Source organism: Oncorhynchus mykiss, chromosome 18, assembly GCF_013265735.2.
Source record: "Oncorhynchus mykiss isolate Arlee chromosome 18, USDA_OmykA_1.1, whole genome shotgun sequence".
NCBI lineage: Eukaryota > Metazoa > Chordata > Actinopteri > Salmoniformes > Salmonidae > Oncorhynchus > Oncorhynchus mykiss.
In genome coordinates this window covers 53,385,575-53,407,562 of record NC_048582.1, presented here as the reverse complement: position 1 = coordinate 53,407,562, position 21,988 = coordinate 53,385,575, and the positions used below count along the sequence as shown (strand labels likewise).

Here is a 21,988-nt window from a genome sequence, read left to right as displayed (position 1 = left end):
TGGTGTCGTGTCTTTATTATCATTAACTGAAGACTTTTAGTTTTTATCAAAGATTCTCTGTAATTAGCATTTCGTGATTAACTAATCAGGCAAGTGTAATTAACTAGGAAGTCGGGACACCTTGGAAAATATTCAGATTAAAAGTTATAATTTTCCTAATACAACTTTTCAGATATTTAAATATCTGATCAATTAGTCTTCTTAATGAATTATTTATTTATTTTACCTCACGTCAGTCTCATTCCAAACGTCGTAAATTGTTGGTTATCTGCACAAACCCAGTCTTCATTATGAGTCATCCATACATCAATTGTCTTAAAATCATTTATTTACTAACTAAGTAATTCACAGAAATGCATAAACAAACAGTAGATGGTTACAAGGAAATGATAACGGAGTTTCCCTAGTGGTATAAACCGGCATCGCGGCTTGGTGTACAAAAGGGAAGTGGGGGTTGACTTAGATAAGACAACACACAGTTGATAATTATAACAATTTAAATGCTAATCCTTTGCACATGAACGTTCACTCATTCGGGAACAATTGCAATCAATATATATATTTACGCTCAGTGTGACGGGATCTCTGTTGAGAAGCCAGTTTCTGTTGGAGAGTTTGTCCGCCCTCTCTGTCTCTCTCCCCTGGTTAGAATGGATAGTTCAGAGTGACATTCATTCATGTCGTTATAGAATAGATGTTTCGGAGTTTGTCGGTCTTCCCGTTCAATGATACCGAATTCCTAGCTGCAGACTAGTAATTAATATCAAAGACTTGTTCTTATTCTGTCGGTATCGATAGTCTAAGAGTTTAACCACGTGGGATGGTTAAAAGATTCAGCAGTCTGGTCTCAAACCTTGGCCCTCTCGTTATCGAGGTAAGCTGGTCTGCAACCTTTGTCGTCTCATATTTGAGAGAAACATGGTCTGTTGAGAAATTCTCAAGGTGGGGGTTTTATTCGGAATTGCAGAAAAGGGCCTGTCCCAGGATGCCTAACAATAACTGTGCTCATGGGCGGTCCTCTGATTTAGTTAAACAAAGGGAATTGGAGTTTCCTTCATTAAACAGTCCAAAATCACATTACACAATTTCACAAACAGTATCATCCTTACTCATTCATCTTATTCAACAATTAGATGTAAGCCTCATATCTGAGGCTATTATATAAACAGCGTTATTGTAATGTGGCCGTATTGCCTCCCACGAGTTTCACAAAATTGTACCAAACGGACCAGTTCGTAGCTGGATTCTTCACCGATCTTTTATACCTTCTCCAGAACATAAATGTTGTTCGGTTCTTCAGTTCTGTGAGGTGGAAGAAATTCCTTTGTTCTCTTTAGGAAACTTTACTCTCTCTCTCTATACTGTGGCCATGAGGAGAAAATCTCCTCCAGGAATTTACAACCTCTCTGACCACAGCAGCCTAGGTGTAGGAGACAGGGGGGTAGGGGGATGGTGCATAGAAAAGGGCTGGTGCAGGGGGAGGGGTGCTCGCTGTACCCAAAGAGGGCAAAGTCGTGACACTGGTATTGTTGTAATACCACAGTCCAGTTTCAGCATGTGAAACCCCCTGACCAGTATGGATCCTCTTGGATCATCTGTGGATAATAAGAAATTAGATTCGTTACCATTATTTAATTATCATGTCTGATATTTGGGGGAATTTAAATCATGTTAATAAATATATTGTTCAATAAACATTGATTAGTGTAATTCGGTAATTGAACTTTATTTGTGTGTTGTACATTAATCACAGAACAAATGTAAGAAAGTTGTGAGAAATAAAACCCCAGCCTACTCTGTTTGTGCCTCTACAGCGGAGTGAGGAGTGAGAGCTAGTGTGATGTAGCAGACCTGGACCATGCTCCCTCCTCCATCCTCCCTCCTCCACGCTGAGAAGGCATAGCTCAGATGCTCGTGGGCCACATAACCACAGATGGATGCTGCAGACGCAGGCCCCTCATTCAAATCCAGATCCATCCTCTTGCCCTTCAGTACGGGGTGGAGGAAGTCTAAAATAATAATCATCAACATCGCCTTCATCATCATCATCATTATTTCTTTGGCACCTTTTATAATGACGTTGCCGCCCAAAATGCTATCCAAGATTCGCACCTCAAATTATGACATAAAAACACTTTAAAATATAACCACTCAAATAAGCCATTAATTGATTGGTTAATTGGTTAATTAAATAATCATCATAACAGTAGGTAGCCTACCTTGTTACCGCATGGCCAGTTTGAGCGTCTGCATCTTGCTGAGTTTGTCTGAGGGCAGCGCAGGGATGATCTGTCGTGGTGAGGCGAAGGCCTGGTTGAGTGACTGGGTCCTCTGTCGCTCCCATACGTTGGCCATGACACACTGACTCTGCACATCCTCCAGAGACCTGGGTGGGCTGCTCACGCTGCTGACATCCCTCCTGTCGCTTCTGTCGCTTCTGTCACTTCCTCTCCTCCTCTTCCACCTCTTCTTCACAGGGTTGCGGCTTTGTTTTCTGGTGCCTCTACTCCGGTGTTGATCTGTCTCCTACTCACAGTTCCCAATGGTGTAAACCGGAGACTGACAACCCAATGGGGAAAGCATCAAGTCCCCAAACATCACCTGATCACTGACCCTTAATCCCTGACCAATGTACTTAGACCCTGACCCGGGTCACAACATTGGTACACAGCCCCTGGTAACCTAGTGGATTCTGTCCCTTTAACAGAGGAGTAAAGATCTGTATTTCTCTCCCTCTCTCACTCCCTACTTATTTTCTCTCTCTTTCCCTTCCCCTCTCTCTTTTTCTGTCTTTCACTCTCCCATAAAGCTTTGTCCCTTTCAGCGAGGAGTGTAGATAGTTAACGCTGATCCAGTCTGGCGCCAGCTCCGTGCATCAAGGAGGGGATTCTCTGCCAGTTTGAGGTCTTTATAACAGTGAAGCGCGCCGTGGTGTCATTGGGTGAGATCATAATGTGACAGCAGGAGGGGTGGGTGGGTGGGAGGAGCAGGAGGAACGTTTCCGTTATAAGAAACTAATCTCGCTCATGGTCCATTATGCCTTCTGAGCCAAAAACACCAGAGTGCCCAGAAATTATTTCAGAATGTTTTATGTTTTACCAATGCATAGTTGCACATGGGAAGTTTGGGAAAGACTGATTTTAAAAAGTAAAATGTGCATATTTTGATGTATTCAAAGCTGGCAAGGTTAATAGGAGAGATGTAGCGGTGCTCGTCTAATCTTCCTCCGTGAGTTCTACCCTAGGGCACGAATGCGCAATTTGGTGTTTCCAAAAGACCATTCAAATTAGTTGGATTTCTTTAAGCAAATCAATCAGGTTAAATTTGTACAATTTACCTTAATTATTCTAAAGGTCATGAACTCAGTCATAGCCAAATGATAAGTGTTCAGATGTGTTGGCCGCACCCACTAATTGGCCACACCTGGGCCATGAAGCGTCTCAAAGTAGAAAATTGGTCGTAAGTGCTGAGAATAGAGACATTTTACACCTACTCTTATGCGTAAAAATAAAAGTTTAACCTCTTTAGTCATAAGCGTCTCACCTAGTCAACAGATATTTAGGACACCTCAGGAGATGTCCTAACCAGTAACGAGTTACCAGCAAGTGTCTTAAAAATAGAAAAATGCAGCAAGTCAGTGGTTGCTGCACCACATGAAATTGCTTTGCGGTTGTTAAAATAACTGTTTGATATTTGTATATGATCAATCCATAATCTAGATTAGAACCACGTTACAGTATATCATGCTATCCAAGATGGTGCTGCAGTAGGACGAATGTATCTGTCTTTGTCTTATCCCGTGTCTTATCCTGTGTAAAAAATTATTTGTATATATCTTAATCTCACTTTCTATCTACGAACTAAATATACTTTCCTGCAACCCGCCTCACCCAATTTGCTATTTTTAGTCCTTATAACTAGGACTTCCATCAAGAGCTAGCCAGCTAACTAGCTACTAGTCTTTGTTAGCCACGGCTAGCGGTCCTCGCCTTTTTTCCCCATCATCAGCCAGCCTTAGCTCGGACAACACTTGCCAGTCTGCACAGCGTGATATCAACCCAGAGCATATCGCACTACTTCTCTTTACCATATCACCGGATTCCTGTCGCTCTGGATCATTACACCCGATCATCACTCCGGATCATCGCAGATAGCTAGCTGAAACGAGTGGCTACTGTTAGCTAACGCCTCTGTCCCGAAGCAAGCACCAGCTAGCCTTGAGCTAGCCTCAATCTAGGCCCATATACCAGCTAATTCTAGGGCTACAATACCTTCTTTGCCAATAGGCCTGAACCCCTTATTGTCGACACGGAGCCCCGCCGATGATGACTGGACTGCCGACATGATCGCCCAATGTAGTCTCAACAGGCTATTCAGTTACGATGTCCCCGAAGATCCATCTACTAGCCTCGGCCCGCTAGCTTTTCTGAACACTGTGTCCCCTGCTCACCTAGTGCAGTAGTGACTACCGAACTGCACCCTGACTCACCTATTGCTGCTCTTTTGACCCTATGATCACTCGGTTACACATGCCCCCTGGACTGTTTCAATAACACCTCATTTTGTTTACCTGTCGGCCCCAGCCTCGAACTCCTGTATGTACCTAACTGACCCGCTTTTCCCATTCTTCACCCTTTATCCGTTGTTGTCTTAGCTCTCCTGACCAATTCATGTGATTGCTTTATGCCTCTCTCTAATGTCAATATGCCTTGTCTACTGCTGTCTAGTTTTTACTGTTTTATTTCACTGTAGAGCCTTCAATCCCGCTCAGAATGCCTTAGATAGCTCTTTTGTCCCACCCCACACACATGCGGAGACCTCACCTGGCTTAACTGGTGCCTCCAGAGACTAAATCACTCTCAACATCACTCAACGCCTAGGTTTACCTACACTGTACTCACATCCTACCATACCCTTGTCTGTACATTTTGCCTTGAATATATTCTACCACGCCCAGAAATCTGCTCCTTTTATTCTCTGTCCCCAACACACTAGATGACCAGTTCTTATAGCCTTTAGCCGTACCCTTATCCTATTCCTCCTCTGTTCCTTTGGTGATGAAGAGGTTAACCCAGGCCCTGTAGCCCCCAGTTCCAATCCTATTCCCAGGCGCTATCATTTGTTGACTTCTGTAACCATAAAAGCCTTGGTTTCATGCATGTTAACATTAGAAGCCTTCTCCATAAGTTTGTTTTATTCACTGCTTTAGCACACTCTGACAACCCGGATGTCCTAGCCGTGTCTGAATTTTGGCTTAGGAAGGCCACCAAAAATTATGAAGTTTCGATCCCCAAATACAACATTTTCCGCCAAGATAGAACTGCCAAAGGGGGTGGAGTTGCAATCTACTGCAGAGATAGCCTGTAGAGTTCTGTCTTACTATCCAGGTCTGTGCCCAAACTGTTTGAGCTTCTTCTTTTAAAGACCCACCTTTCCAGAAACAAGTCTCTCACCGTTTTCGCTTGTTTTAGACCCCTCTCAGCCCCCAGCTGTGCCCTGGACACCCTATGTGTAATTGGCCCCCATTTATCTACAGAGTTTGTACTGTTAGGTGACCTAAACTGGGATATGCTTAACTGCCCTTGACCAGCACAAAAACATCCTGTGACGTACTGCATTAGCATCGAATAGCCTCCGCGATATGCAACTTTTCAGGGTAGTTAGGAACCAATATGCACAGGCAGTTTGGAAAGCATAGGCTAGCTTTTTTAAACAGAAATGTGCATCCTGTAGCACAAACTCCAAAAGGTTCTGGGACACTGTAAAGTCCATGGAGAATTAGAGCACCTCCTCCCAGCTGCCCACTGCACTGAGGCTAGGAAATACTGTCACCACCAATACATCTACGATAATTGAGAATTTCAATAAGCATTTTTCTACGGAAAACCATGCTTTCCACCTGGCTACCCTTACCCCTGTAAACAGCTCTGCACCCCCCACAGAAACTTGCCCAAGCCTCCCCCATTTCTCCTTCACCCAAATCCAGATAGCTGATGTTCTGAAAGAGCTGCAAAATCTGGACCCCTACAAATCAGCTGGGCTAGACAATCTGGACCCTCTCTTTCTAAAATTATCAGCCGCAATTGTTGCAACCCCCATTACCAGCCTGTTCAACCTCTCTTTCATATCGTCTGAGATCCCTAAAGATTGGAAACCTGCTGCGGTCATCCCCCTCTTCAAAGGGGGAGACACTCTAGACTCAAACTGTTACAGACCTATATCTATATCTATCCTACCCTGCCTTTCTAAAGTCTTCGACAGCCAAGTTAACTAACAGATCACAGACCATTTCAAATCTCCCATTTCAAATCTCTCATTTCAAATCTAACCGTACCTTTTCCGCTCTGCAATCTGGTTTCTGAGCTGGTCATGGATGCACCTCAGCCACTCTCAAGGTCCTAAACTATATCATAACCGCCATCGATAACAGACAATACTGTGCAGCCGTATTCATCAACCTGGCCAAGGCTTTCGACTCTGTCAATCACCACATTCTTATTGGCAGACTCAACAGCCTTGGTTTCTCAAATGACTGCCACGCCTGGTTCACCAACTACTTCTCAGATAGAGTTCAGTGTGTCAAATCGGAGGGCCTGTTGTCTGGACCTCTGGCAGTCTCTATGGGGGTGCAACAGGGTTCAATTCTCAGGCAGACTCCTTTCTCTGTATCAAATCAAATCAAATTTGATTTGTCACATACACATGTTTAGCAGATGTTAATGCGAGTGTAGCGAAATGCTTGTGCTTCTAGTTCTGACAATGCAGTAATAACCAATGAGTAATCTAACCTAACAATTCCACAACTACTACCTTATACACACAAGTGTAAAGGGATAAAGAATATGTACATAAAGATATATGAATGAGTGATGGTACAGAACGGCATAGGCAAGATGCAGTAGATGGTTTCGAGTACAGTATATACATATGAGATGAGTAATGTAGGGTATGTAAACAAAGTGGCATATTTTAAAGTGTCTAGTGATACATGTATTACATAAAGATGCAGTAGATGATATAGAGTACAGTATATACATATACATATGAGATGAGTAATGTAGGGTATGTAAACATTATATTAAGTGGCATTGTTTAAAGTGGCTAGTGATAAATTTTTTCCATCAATTTCCATCAATTTCTATTATTAAAGTGGCTGGAGTTGAGTCAGTATGTTGGCAGCAGCCACTCAATGTTAGTGGTGGCTGTTTAACAGTCTGATGGCCTTGAGTTAGAAGCTGTTTTTCACAGTCTCTCGGTCCCAGCTTTGATGCACCTGTACTGACCTCGCCTTCTGGATGATAGCGGGGTGAACAGTCAGTGGCTTGGGTGGTTGTTGTCCTTGATGATCTTTATGGCCTTCCTGTGACATCGGGTGGTGTAGGTGTCCTGGAGGGCAGGTAGCTTGCCCCCGGTGATGCATTGTGCAGACCTCACTACCCTCTGGAGAGCCTTACGGTTGTGGGCGGAGCAGGCGGTGATACAGCTCGACAGGATGCTCTCGATTGTGCATCTGTAGAAGTTTGTGAGTGCTTTTGGTGACAAGCCAAATTTCTTCAGTCTCCTGAGGTTGAAGAGGCGCTGCTGCGCCTTCTTCACAACGCTGACTGTGTGGGTGGACCAATTCAGTTTGTCCGTGATGTGTATGCCGAGGAACTTAAAACTTACTACCCTCTCCACTACTGTCCCGTCGATGTGGATAGGGGTGTGCTCCCTCTGCTGTTTCCTGAAGTCCACAATCATCTCCTTTGTTTTGTTGACTTTGAGTGTGAGGTTATTTTCCTGACACCACACTCTGAGGGCCCTCACCTCCTCCCTGTAGGCCTTCTCGTCGTTGTTGGTAATCAAGCCTACCACTGTGGTGTAGTCCGCAAACTTGATGATTGAGTTGGAGGCATGCATGGCCACGCAGTCGTGGGTGAACAGGGAGTACAGGAGAGGGCTCAGAACGCACACTTGTGGGGCCCCAGTGTTGAGGATCAGCGGGGTGGAGATGTTGTTACCTACCCTCACCACCTGGGGGCGGCCCGTCAGGAAGTCCAGTACCTAGTTGCACAGAGCGGGGTCGAGACCCAGGGTCTCGAGCTTGATGACGAGTTTGGAGGGTTCTATGGTGTTAAATGCTGAGCTGTAGTCAATGAACAGCATTTACACATAGGTATTCCTCTTGTCCAGATGGGTTAGGGCAGTGTGCAGTGTGGTTGCGATTGCGTCGTCTGTGGACCTATTGGGGCGGTAAGCAAATTGGAGTGGGTCTAGGGTGTCAGGTAGGGTGGAGGTGATATGGTCCTTGACTAGTCTCTCAAAGCACTTCATGATGACGGAAGTGAGTGCTACGGGGCTGTAGTCGTTAAGCTCAGTTACCTTAGCTTTCTTGGGAACAGGAACAATGGTGGCCCTCTTGAAGCATGTGGGAACAGCAGACTGGGCCCTGGTTAAAAGCAGTGGTTTGCGCTTTCAGTTTCGCGCAAATGCTGCCATCAATCCACGGTTTCTGGTTTGGGAATGTTTTAATCGTTGCTGTGGGTATAACATCAATGATGTCGCTCTTGCTGCTGGTGATTCTCTGATCCATCTCTACGCAGATGACACCATTCTGTATACTTCTGGCCCATCTTTGGACACTGTGTTAACTAACCTCCAGACAAGCTTCAATGCCATACAACTCTCCTTCCGTGGCCTCCAACTGCTCTTAAATGCAAGATAAACTAAATGCATGCTCTTCAACCGATCACTGCCCACACCCGCCCGCCTGTCCAGCATCACTACTCTGGACAGTTCTGACTTAGAATATGTGGACAAATGCCTTGGTGTCTGGTTAGACTGTAAACTCTCCTTCCAGACTCATATTAAGCATCTCCAATCCAAAATTAAATCTGGAATCGGCTTCACATTCACTGTGGTTGTCTGATGCGTGCTATAGAGTTCACAGCTGGCAATGCCTTACCCATCATCCAATGTTATACCTAAAATTGTCATGATTACCAGCTGAGATAAACTTTAATGACTTGATTTTTTGCTTCTAGCTCAAACTTTGTCTGGGCAGTGTCTTAACATCATCTTAGGACAACCTCAGGACAATGTTAGGATAACCTCAGGACAATGTTAGGATAACCTCAGGACAACATTAGGACAACCTCAGCTGAGTCTGAATGGAGCACATTGGATAACCCTGCAAGGCTTTACTTTGCTAAAATGAGGCTTCTCTTTTTGTTTGAAGACTTTTATTGAAGACAGGGGGGTGGCCGTAGCAGGATATAAAGCAATGTGAAGGAGAGGAAAACGGAAGAGAAAGAGAGGAAGAGAATACTGTATATAGGTGGAGAAAAACACAGGAGAAAAAATATGCATACATTTTTTGTCTGTGTTGACATGATGCTTCACAGGCCAGCTTTTTGTGTCTCCAGTTTCAGGCTGTGTGTGTTGTGGTGGGGACAACAGCAGCAGAGAGAGACATAGCTCTGTATCTCCTGATGAAGGAGGAGATCATTTCTCCTCTCCCCCTTATCCACCCAGTCTCCTTCACCATCCTTCCCTTCCCCCGTCTCCTTTTTCCTCCCGCCACTTTCTCCATCTTTCTGTCTCTCTCTATTTGCTCCCTCTCTCTATCTTTGTCTCAGTTCTACAGACACACACTGGTAGGAAAGACCCGTCTGTAGTCATTAGTTAGAGATCACCACTGTCTAAACAGCTCAGCAGTCTGTGGGTCAGTAAATCAAATCAAGTCTAATTTTATTTGTCACATGCGCCGAAAACAACAACAGGTTCACCTTACAGTGAAATGCTTACTTACAAGCCCTTAACCAACAAGGCAGTTTTAAGAAAAATAAGTGTTAAGTAAGAAATAGATTCATGAAAAATAACAAATAATTAAAGAGCAGCAGTAAAATAACAGTAGCGAGGCTATATACAGGAGGTACCGATACAGAGTGTGCAGGGGCACCGGTGTCGAGGTAATTGAGGTAATATGTACATGTAGGTAGAGTTAAAGTGACTATGCATAGATAATAAACAGAGAGCGACTGATACAGACTGATGGTCAGGTTAAAATGTGCTTTGCAAGTGGATTAATATAAATCTGTGTGTGTGTGTGTGTGTGTGTCCTTGGGTTTTTATTTCTTATTTAAGACCAATATTTACCCAGCAGCCCCAGGGTGAGATTACCTCATATCTTAGTACAGCTGTGCTTTCACAGCATTTCCACGACTACCAAAGGAATGTCACCGTTTACCCTCCTACCAGGACAACAGAGAGAGAGACAGAGTGTGTGTGTGTGAGAGAGAGGTGTGGGGCAGGTCTTGGGGAAGGGGTTAGAGATTAAGGAGAACCACTAAACTTTGAGTGCTGACATACATGCACCTGACCACACACACACACAGTGGTGGAAAAAGTGTACTGTAGTAAAAGTAAAGATACCTTCATAGAAAATGACTCAAGTAAAAGTCACCCAGTAAAATACTACTTGAGTAGAAGTCTACTCTTGAGTAGAAGTATTTGGTTTTTGCTAAAATATACTTAAATATTAAAAGTAAAAGTTTAAATAATTTCAAATTCCTTATATTAAGCAAACCAGACGGCATCATTTTGTAGTTACATTTTTTTTGATGGATAGCCAGGGATGGCAGTAGGGATGACCAGGGATGTTATCTTGATAAGTGTGTGAATTGGACCATTTTACTAGCCTGACAAGCATTCAAAATGTAATGGTACTTTTGGGTGTCAGGGAAAATGTATGGAGTAAAAAGTACATTATTTTCTTAGGAATGTAGTGAAGTAAAAGTAAAAGTAGTCAAAAATATAAATAGTAAAGTACAGATACCCCCAATTTTTTTCAATTTTCGCCTAAAATGACATACCCAAATCTAACTGCCTGTAGCTCAGGACCTGAAGCAATGATACCATTTGAAAGGAAAGACTTTGAAGATTGTGGAAATGGGAAATGAATGTAGGAGAATTTGAAATGCAAGAGAAATGCCATACTTTCAGATAGGAGTCTAGGTGTAATTTAGATTTTGGCCACCAGATGGCAGCAGTGTATGTGTGCAAAGTTTCAGACTGAGCCAGCGAAGAATTACATTACTGCACAATATTTTGTATCAAGTCTGCCAGGAGTTTGCCCAAATGTGCCGAATTGGTCAATTGATAATTTTTTTAAGTACATAACTATAGAGAACAAACAAAAATGCTATGGTAATAAAAAATGTAAGTTTACACACTCCCAGGAATGTCATACATGATGGATCATTAGCTTATACACTAACTTCCACACATCTAGATGGCCGGGCGGGGTGGGTGTGGAGCCAGAGACATTCCTACATTTGAACTACATTTGATTTTATCAAACAAAACTGTGCTATGTTTTATTTCTGGGACCCTCAGGATGACAAATCAGAGCAAGATTCCTGAATATAAGTACATGAATTACCTTCAGAGGTGAATGTATCAAACCAGTTGCCGTGATAAAAGTGTGTTGTTGTTGTGCACTCTCCTCAAACAATAGCATGGTATTATTTCACTGTAATAACTACTGTTAATTGGACACTGCAGTTAGATTAACAATAATTTAAGCTTTCTGCCCATATGTCCTGGAAAGTTGGCTGATGTACACAATGTCAGTCTATTCACATTAGTGCACATTAGCAACAACCGTACCGGTTTGGGGACACCCATCCCGAAGAGGCTTTAGTGCTTTCAAGTATTTTTACTTAAGTACTTTACACCACTGCACACACACACACTGTTGTAATGTTGCTCCCCCAGACCCAGACTGTATGGCTTTTCTGGGACTGTGGTATGGATGATGTTGCTTCTTTAGAATGAAGTGTTGTGAGTTTTGTGAAGAGGGTTGTGAGTTTGTACCCCAGGTCATGATGAAATTTCCCACAGTGTTCCAGTGTGAGTAAGGTCCATTCCCGAGGACCCCTAGGTAAACCCTGGCCTTCTCTCTTTCTCTCCTCTCCTTCTCTACTTCTCTCCTCCTCTCCTGTCTTACTCTGGCCTCTCCTCTCCACATCTGGTCTCCTCTCCTCCTTTGGTCTATTCTCCCTATTTCCTCCTCTCCCTCTTTCCTCCACTCCTCTCTTCCTTTCATTCTCTCCTTCTCTCCACCTCTTATCCTCTCCTCCTCCTCTCCTCTTCTCTGGCTTCCCATCCTGGCCCATACTGGTGTGTGGACACTGTCCTCCTACCATGGGAACGAGCAGCTATTTACACTAATTTGCAACAGAAAGCGTTGTGGAGGATAGCGACAGTTGGGAATGTACTATTTGGTGACTTTCCCTCTCTGGCCTGTGTAAGTGGTAGAAGTGTCATTATTTAGCCTATGAAGCGAAGGAGAGAGAGGAGAGCAAACAGGACTGAATGACCCTCAGGTTGGACTGGCTCTCCTCTTCACTACCTCATTAATGCTTGAAGCGTTCAGACGAACAACACATCAAATGGTGGGCCCGACCTGAGGCTACTACTCTCCTATCCAGCTCAGTTCACTTCCATGGAGATCAGCTCACAGTTCACTTCTGAAATGGACTCCGTTTAGAAGTATAAGGACATGAAAGGCGTGGCGCTGGGGGAGAGGAGAGAAGGGATTTATTAAAACAGCAGGACAGATGACGGTTTGGCGGTTGGACTCGAGCCAAAGAGGAACTCGGAACGCACCCATTCGCAGCCTGACAGGATTTAGAAACATCAGGTGGGGACTGGACAGCTATTCAAAAATCATAACAAGAACATTAAACAAGATTGGTGTGTCTTTCATCCAATATTTTGGCAAAAAGATTTTACTACACTTTTTAAATTAAACTCATGATCCTTTGACCCCAACTGCCTACATAGGATTTGAAAATCTGGAATAACGGTAGGAGGATTGATGTTTACCACCACAATCAAAGCAGGCAACTGTGTCGGTTATCATCAGGCTTAAAGTGAATGGTGTTGGAGCGTTTACCTTCATGGAGCCAGACCCTAATCTAGTCACGGCTCAGATTATAGATTATTGTGCTTGACTGAGTTCCTAAAGTAACAGGACTATATATTCATTAAATGAACTCTCCCTCCAGACAGAGAGGCTGCTGAAGTCGTGAGTCGTGAGTAGGTGTGTGTGTGTGTGTGTGTGTGTGTGTGTGTGTGTGTGTGTGTGTGTGTGTGTGTGTGTGTGTGTGTGTGTGTGTGTGTGTGTGTGTGTGTGTGTGTGTGTGTGTGTTATAAATGGAGAGGCAGGGCCGTCTTGGGGACTCGGCACTGTATGACTTTGTCAGTGATATAAACCTCATGGAGATTCACCCAAAGTCCACTTCGGGTTCAAAACAGCTCATGGACAGCTTTCTCCCAGTCACTGGCTACCGGGGCCGGTACTACAACCTCTCCTATGTTAACGGGAGCCACCGGGAAACAGGTACAAGCGAGGGGGAACAAACCGGACACGGACATCCCCTGCATGAGATGGCCACAGGGAGCACATCTGCCTACACCTATTACAGCCCAGGCTCTTTCTCACACACATCTCACACACACACCTCAGACACACACACCGGGCGGTCGAAGCGGAGGCGTGTGATCAATGTGGGCCAGCGTCAGGCGGCGAACGTCCGGGAGAGGAAGAGGATGTTCAGTCTCAACGAGGCATTTGATGAGCTGCGGAGAAAAGTTCCGACCTTTGCTTACGAGAAAAGGCTGTCACGCATCGAGACGCTCCGCCTCGCCATCGTTTACATCTCCTTCATGACGGACCTGTTAGAGAACACCTGACCTGATCAGGATCACATAGATCCATCAGGGTTATCAGAGCCAGGTTGATTAATCAGACTGGTTAGTTTGATTGATGCTTCACCTCGGCATCGTTTACAACTCCTTCATGACAGACCTTTCAGAGAACACCTGACCTGATCTATCAGGGTGATCAGAACCAGATTGATTGATTAATTGGTTAATTGATCAGATATTCCGTTTGATTACATTGATTATATCATATCTATTTATGGAATATAAAGTTTTAGAATGGGGCTATGGTTGTCAATTAACATATATACATTTAATATCAAGTAGCTATTTATGCTGTTTTTATAGTGTTGTAGAAATGTGTTATTAACATTATCCCAAGTTAAATGATGTGTACCAGAGCAACAACAAAAAACACTTGGTTTGTTTTAATAGGTAAAACTGGGTTGAATTTCATGGATTTAATTATAATGGGAAATCAAAGAGATTAGAAAACTTGTTATAAAAAAATATGTGGGTTAGGGGAGGGAACAACAGGATCCAACCCAACGGGGTTAGTCTGTGCATAATAAGGGGATTCAGATAGGGACAGATTTACTTCTCACGTTTATGTATCTATCGAGGTGCTAATTGTATGAGAGGGTTTCAGGGTAGAGATAAAAATGTTGGGTAGGAGGGTGATTAGAGAGATTTACCCAGAGGAGGCTGGTGGGAGGAGCTATAGGAGGACGGGCTCATTAGAATGTCTGGCATGGAATCAATGGAACGGTATCAAACACATCAAACATATGGAAAACACATGTTTGACTCCGTTCCATATATACCACTCCAGCCATTACAATAAGCACATTCTCCTATAATCCTCCCACCAGCCTCCTCTGGATTTACCACTTAGGGAAAAGTTACCTCGTCAGAACCCACTGTGTGTGTTTGTGTTTGTGTTTGTGTTTGTGTTTGTGTTTGTGTTTGTGGGTGGGTGGGTGTGTGTGTGTGTGGAATGCCTGGGTCAGCAACTTTTATAGGAGAGAGTCCGCCACCTAATGGCCAATACAGTCCCTTTAGAAAGTATCCCTTGTCTTTTTCCATATTTTGTTGTGTTTCAGCGTGAATTTAAAATTGATTACATTTAGATTTTTTGGTCCCTGGTCTACACACAATACCCCATAATGTCACAATGGAATTATGTTTTTTCAAAATGTTTACAAATTAATAAAAAATGAAAAGCTGAAATGTCTTGAGTCAATAAATATTCAACCCCATTTTATGGCAAGGCTAAATAAGTTCAGGAGTAACACTTTGCTTAAGAAGTCCCATAATAAGTTGCATTGACTAAAAGAGTGTTTAACATGATTTTTAAATGACTACCTCATCTCTTTACCAAACACATACAATTATCTGTAAGGTCCCTCAGTCGAGCAGTGAATTTCAAACACAGATTCTCCCACAAAGACCAGAGAGGTTATGGGTATGCTTGTAATCATTAAGGACTGGGGAGTTTTCCAGGATAAAAAAGAAACGGGACGGAGCTAATCACAGGCAAATTCCTGGAGGCAAACTTCAGTCTGCTTATCAACAAACACTGGGAGATGAATTCACCTTTCAGCAGGACAATAACCTAAAACACAAGGTCAAATCTACACTGGAGTTACTTACCAAGAAGACAGTGAATGTTTCTGAGTGGCCGAGTTGCAGTTTTGACTTAAATCTACTTGAAAATCTATGGCAACACCTGAAAATGGTTGAATAGCAATAATCAATAACACATTTTACAGAGCTTGAAGAATTTTGCAAAGAATAATGGGCAAATGTTGCACATCTTAGAGACTTTCCCAGAGAGACTCCTGTAATCGCTGCCTATGGTGATTTTACAAAGTATTGACTCAGGGATGTGAACATTTATGTAAATGAGACATTTATGTATTTCATTTTCAATAAAATATCTAAAAACGTGTTTTCACTTTGTCATTATGGGTAAACTTAAAAGGTTTGTGTGTCTATACAGGATACCAACCTCAACTTAAAAGGTTTCTGTGTCTATACAGGATACCAACCTCAACTTAAAAGGTTTCTGTGTCTATACAGGATACCAACCTCAACCTAAAAGGTTTCTGTGATTGTCACAAATGGCAATTTGCATAATTATTAAAGGACATGAATGTTTAGTCTTTCTCATTTTTCATTAGAAAACAAAACTATACCATTCATTCATGATCCATTTGTGGGTTATATTGCGACATTTATTGATGTGGGTGGTCTTATGACAAACTCATATGACAAAGTATAGTTTGGGCCCTGTGTGTGTGTGTGTGTGTGTGTGTGTGTGTGTGTGTGTGTGTGCACTCACGTGGGGTTCACTCTCTGCGCCTTTCTCCTCCACGCACATCCAATGTTTGCATTGCGCTCCTGCCGTCCACCGCATCAGTGACCTGCTGTGAGCTTGGAACCGCCCTGTGAGCTCCCTTGGCCGGCTTGCTTTTTAACCTGATCCACTCTCACGGGGTCCCAGAAGGGGGGTCAGAATCACTTAGCCGCATACCTTAGAACAAAGCAAAATAAACAGCCAAACTTAGGCTATGGAAAAATTGCTGTTTACCCTCCTCTGTTCCTATAGAAATGGCTGATATTCTCCCTGGCTTGTCTTTTAGTACAATGGTGCAGAATAGGTCATATCCCAGCTAGCACATTTGGTTCCTTGGAAGTTGTGGGAACGTAAGTGTTTGGTTTCTCATTTGTTCTGCGAACAAAGCTACACGTTTCCTGACCAGTGAACTCGAACCTTTTGAGAACGAAAGTGAATTTTTAGGTTACAGGGAGGTTCTGATTCCCTGAAAGTTCTCCTGGAAGGTTTTATTAACTTTCTGAGAATGGAAATAATAGGTTATTTGAAAGTAATTAAATAACGTTCTGAGAACATGCTTAAATAAGACTTTTAATAACACTGCTAGCTTAGTTTGGGCTAACTTTTTTGAACTCCAATCACAGATAGAACACATGGAAAGGAATTTTCTTAGGCATTAATCATGCAAACATTTATTGTGGCACGGCATCAGTGAGAATCAAATCAATGATCTCCTGTTCTCTATCCATGGAATTAGTCCACTGTGCCACCATAATGGAGCTAGCATTGCATGTTTGTTTTTTTACTCGTATAAAGCTGTTTATTTTTGTCTATTCAAACAGACCCCATTTTAAAGGAAACAAGTGCTCATTAAGATCAGGGCCCGTATCAGGGCCCAAAGTATCTCAGAAAAGGTCCTAAGAATCCTGTTAAAACCTGTTTTATGGGCCTCCCGGGTGGCGCAGTGGTTTAAAGCTTGGGAAATCTTTTTGTATCCAAATCCGGCTTTAAACTTCTTCACAACAGTATCTCGGACCTGCCTGGTGTGTTCCTTGTTCTTCATGATGCTCTCTGCGCTTTTAACGGACCTCTGAGACTATCACAGTGCAGGTGCATTTATACGAAGACTTGATTACACACAGGTGGATTGTATTTATCATCAATAGTCATTTAGGTCAACATTGGATCATTCAGAGATCCTCACTGAACTTCTGGAGAGAGTTTGCTGCACTGAAAGTAAAGGGGCTGAATAATTTTGCACGCCCAATTTTTCAGTTTTTGATTTGTTAAAAAAGTTTGAAATATCCAATAAATGTCGTTCCACTTCATGATTGTGTCCCACTTGTTGTTGATTCTTCACAAAAAATACAGTTTTATATCTTTATGTTTGAAGCCTGAAATGTGGCAAAGGGTCGCAAAGTTCAAGGGGGCCGAATACTTTCGCAAGGCACTGTATGAGATGAGTAATGTAGGGTATGAGAACATTGTATAAAGTGCCAATGTTTAAAGTGGCTAGTGATACATTTAATTACATCAAGATGGTAAGATGCATTAGATGGTATAGCGTACAGTATATACATATGAGATGAGTAATGTAGGGTATGTAAACATTATATAAAGTGCCATTGTTTAAAGTGGCTAGTGATAAATTGATTACATCAATTTGTCCATTATTAAAGTGTTTAGAGTTGAGTCAGTATGTTGGCAGCAGCCACTCATTGTTAGTGACGGCTGTTTAACAATCTGATGGCCTTGAGATAGAAGCTAGTGCCCAAAAGCATGGACAGCGCCACTGAGGACTTTCACCAATTTTAAGTAGTCAACTACATCTCAGAAAAGGTCCTAGGAATCCTGTTAAAACCTCTTTTAAGACAACAAGAAATCCCAGCTCAGAGTAGGTTTTAGGATTATGTGGCCAGACAAACTTTGAGCCAGGAATACATTTAAACAGGAAAGTCAGTTAAGAACAAATTCTTATCTACAATGACAGCCTACCAGTGAACAATGGGTTAACTGCCTTGTTCAGGGGCAGAATTACAGATGTTTGCCTTGTCAGCTCAGGGATTATGAACCAGCAACCATTCAGTTACTGGCTCAATGCTCTAACCACTGGGCTACCTGCCGCCCCAGGACAGCTTGAGGTAAAACAAAGATCAGGATGACGCTCATTGACATTGTTGCAAATGATGGGAAATAACCAATCACGGTAAGGCATCGCCAATTGTGAACTTTGTAGCACACTTCAGACAACCACAGTGAATGTGACTGTGCATCAAATTTTGCAACGGAAAAACGTTTGATGTCATTTTTGCCTGACACGATCACTTTGCCTACTCTATTATCTAATATGTAGGAATACATAACCTTTTTTTTTTTAACCAATTCTGATGGTTGTTACAAGTGGAATTTGGACAATATTACAGTTATATCAACACACTCGTCACTCCCGTTTTAACAACTCTAAATTGCTTTGACACAGTAGGCATCAAGTCACTTGCCAATAATGCTGCATAAAACTTTTGAAAGGTCTATAATTTTCATTCAACTCAATCAAAGTTAACAGAACCCCTAGATGCCTTCATTTGCCAAATGTATAGGCATGAAGTGTCCTAAATATCTGTCGACTAGGTGGGAGTCTTATGACTAAAGAGGCTTCATACATAGTTTTTTTGTTTTAACCAATAAGAGTATGAATAAAACGTCTCTATTCTCAGCACTTAAGACAAATGTTCTACTCTGAGACGCTTTGTGGATACGGACCCAGGTCACCAGGAGGGATCAGCCAATGAATTATCCTCATGAGGAAACATTCCATAACTCCAGGTAGCAGGTAATCACCAACCTTGGCTTTATACCTGTGCAAACCACACACTCTAGGTGGCAGTGTGCACACTTTCAGTTTGTTTGACAACTCATAGAAATAGTAGAAGATGAAAATTGGAGACGGACTCATCACAGTACCACAGTATGAGTCGTAATACCCATAAAACCTAATGGTCAAACAGGGAAATGTTTTTTTTTTAAATTCACCATTCATTTTTCCCATAGGGGATTTTAGAAGGGCTGTATTCTGTTTAGACTGACCCTGGTGTAATGTTTTGATTACCGTGCAAATCTCTCTAGGATATAGTGACTTTTGTCAATGCCTGTATTTATTCCACCAAAATTAAATGCAAATTAGTTGCTAATGTGGGTGTCATAAAGAACCACAAATGCCATGATGATCTGGACGAGACTGCTGAAGGTAAGAATCTCTGGATTAACTATCTAATGTTAGCTAAATGTAGTAATGAATAAATTGGCTAGATTTCTTTAAATTGACAATTCTGTGAACTGTCTTGTGCAAGTTTTTATTTTATTTCATTTATTTCACCTTTATTTAACCAGGTAAGCTAGTTGAGAACAAGTTCTCATTTGCAACTGCGACATGGCCAAGATGAAGCATAGCAGTTTGACACATTCAACAACACAGAGTTACACATGGAATGAACAAAACATACAGTCAATAATAAAATAGAAAAAAAAGTCTATATACAGTGAGTGCAAATAAGGTCAGAATAAATTGACAGAATACCTGTTAGCAAAGGTGTTAGCTAGAGATGACGTGCAGGAGCTTGTAGGGATTTGTAGTTTTGCATGACATCTACTTTGACCCTAATTAGTGTGTGGCTTACCTCGCTGGTGCTGGCAGCAGAGCCTGGGACTATATTCAACTCCACCTCTGCTTACTGTGTGACCCTGCTGGGGCCCTGCCCACCTGGAAAGAGGTACGCATCCTTACTCTATTAATTAAATTAAAATGGCTTTATTGACATGGGAAAAATATGTTTACATTGCCAAAGCAGGTGAAATAGATAATAAACAAAAGTGAAATAAACAATAAAAAATGAACAGTAAACATTACACTCACAAAAGTTCCAAAGGAATAGAGGCAATTAACATGTAATATTATGTCTATATACGGTGTTGTAACAATGTGCAAATAGTTCAAGTACAAAAGTGAAAATAAATAAACATAAATATGGGTTGTATTGACAATGGTGTTTGTTCACTGGTATATCACCCATAGATATGGGAGTTTATCAAAATTGGATTGGTTTAAAAAAAATGTGCGTCTGTGTAATCTGAGGGAAATATGTGTCTCTGATATGGTCATACATTTGGCATGAGGTTAGGAAGTGCAGCTCAGTTTCCACCTCATTTTGTGGGAAGTGTGCACATAGCCTGTATTCTCTTGAGAGCCAGGTCGGCCAACGGCAGCCTCTCTCAATAGCAAGGCTATGCTCACTGACTGTGTACATAGTGAAAGCTTTCCTTAATTTTGGATCAGTCACAGTGGTCAGGTACTCTGCCACTGTGTACTCTCTGTTTAGGGCCAAATAGCATTCTAGTTTGCTTTGGTTTTTTGGTAATACTTTCCAATATGTCAAGAAACTATATTTTTGTTTTCTCATAATTTGGTTGGCTCTAATTGTGTTGCGCATCTCTCTGTCTCTGTGATCTCTCTCTCTCTGACTCTCTCTCTCTCTCTGACTCTCTCAGACTCTCTCTCTCAATTCAATTCAATTATATTCAAGGGCTTTATTGGCATGGGAAACATGTTAACTTTGCCAAAGCAAGTGAAGTAGATAATAAACAAAAGTGAAATAAACAATACAAATTAACAGTAAACATTACACTCACAGAAGTTCCAAAATAATAAAAGTATTTCAAATGTCATATTATGTCTATAGTATACAGTGTTGTAACAATGTGCAAATAGTTGAAGTACAAAATGGAAAATAAATCAACATAAATATGGGTTGTATTTACAATGGTGTTTGTTCTTCACTGGTTACCCTTTTCTTGAGGCAACAGGCCACAAATCTTGCTGCTGTGGATATGGGAGATAGATATGGGAGTTTATCAAAATTGGGTTTGTTTTTAAATTCTTAGTGGATTTGTGTAATCCGAGGGAAATATGTGTCTCTAATATGGTCATACATTTGGCAGGAGGTCAGGAGGTGCAGCTCAGATTTTCCTTAAATTTGGGTCAATGGTCAGGTATTCTGCCACTGTGTACTCTCTGTTTAGGGCCACATAGCGTTCTAATTTGCTTAGTTTTTTTGTAAATTCTTTCCAATGTGTCAAGTAAACAAATATTTTTGTTTTCTCATTATTTGGTTGGCTCTAATTATGTTGCTGTCCTAGGGCTCTGTTTGTGTTTTGTGAACAGAGCCCCAGGACCAGCTTGCTTAGGGGACTCTTCTCCAGGTTCATCTCTCTGTATGTGATGGCTTTGTTATGGAAGGTTTGGGAATCACTTCCTTTTAGGTGGTGCTAGAATTTAACAGCTCTTTTCTGGGCTCTCTCTATCCTCTCTCTCTCTCTAGTGCCAGCATACAAAGGTGTAAGGTATAGCCAATGTTACCAGTGGGACCCTGAATAATGCATCTATGTGGTAACTGGTCAGTCACTGATCAATCATGTGATTCTCTCGCTCTGCAGGTTAGATGGCTAGTTGTCATCAGAGGCTGGTATGGAAACCACATGTGGTGTCCATGTGTTTGATACAGTTCCATTTATTCAATTTCTGCCATTACAATGAGCCCGTCCTCCTATAGCTCCCACCTGCCTCCTCTGGCGTTCAACCACTTGTCAATCATGCACTTGATAGTTATTTGTAACTTTAATTGATTTTATGTTGAGAGAGAGAGATAGGCTTTACTAAATTTTCATAGGCAGCTGTTGTGTATGCAGTCCATCAAACAATGTTGTGGGCCTGCCTATCTGCAAAACAGTAGCAGACATTCTATTTCCCCACCGAACATAACATACAATCATAAATGTTGATTATGTGTTTCAGAGAAAGTATTTGGCTCAGTCGCAATTGTTAAAGTAGTAGATGAGAATATTTGTAGATTCAACAACACCCAGTCACGGGTGTGTTGCTTGCATCAT

At 42.0% G+C, this 21,988-nt stretch overlaps 1 protein-coding gene and 1 long non-coding RNA gene across 2 annotated transcripts; one reads left to right on the top strand and one right to left on the bottom strand.

Moving 5' to 3' along the window:
• Positions 1–1,057: 1,057 nt before the first annotated feature.
• LOC110496948 lies at positions 1,058–2,898 on the bottom strand. Its single transcript, XR_002469633.2, has 3 exons — positions 2,220–2,898; positions 1,796–2,009; positions 1,058–1,595 (listed from the first exon to the last, which is right to left on the bottom strand). It is a non-coding gene; the product is annotated as an uncharacterized LOC110496948 (long non-coding RNA).
• Positions 2,899–12,333: 9,435 nt separating this feature from the next.
• On the top strand, positions 12,334–14,877 carry LOC110496947 (fer3-like protein). Its single transcript, XM_021572948.2, has one exon. It carries the CDS (start codon positions 13,201–13,203, stop codon positions 13,738–13,740), a length of 540 nt encoding a protein of 179 aa, XP_021428623.2. The 5' UTR covers positions 12,334–13,200; the 3' UTR covers positions 13,741–14,877.
• Positions 14,878–21,988: the final 7,111 nt, after the last annotated feature.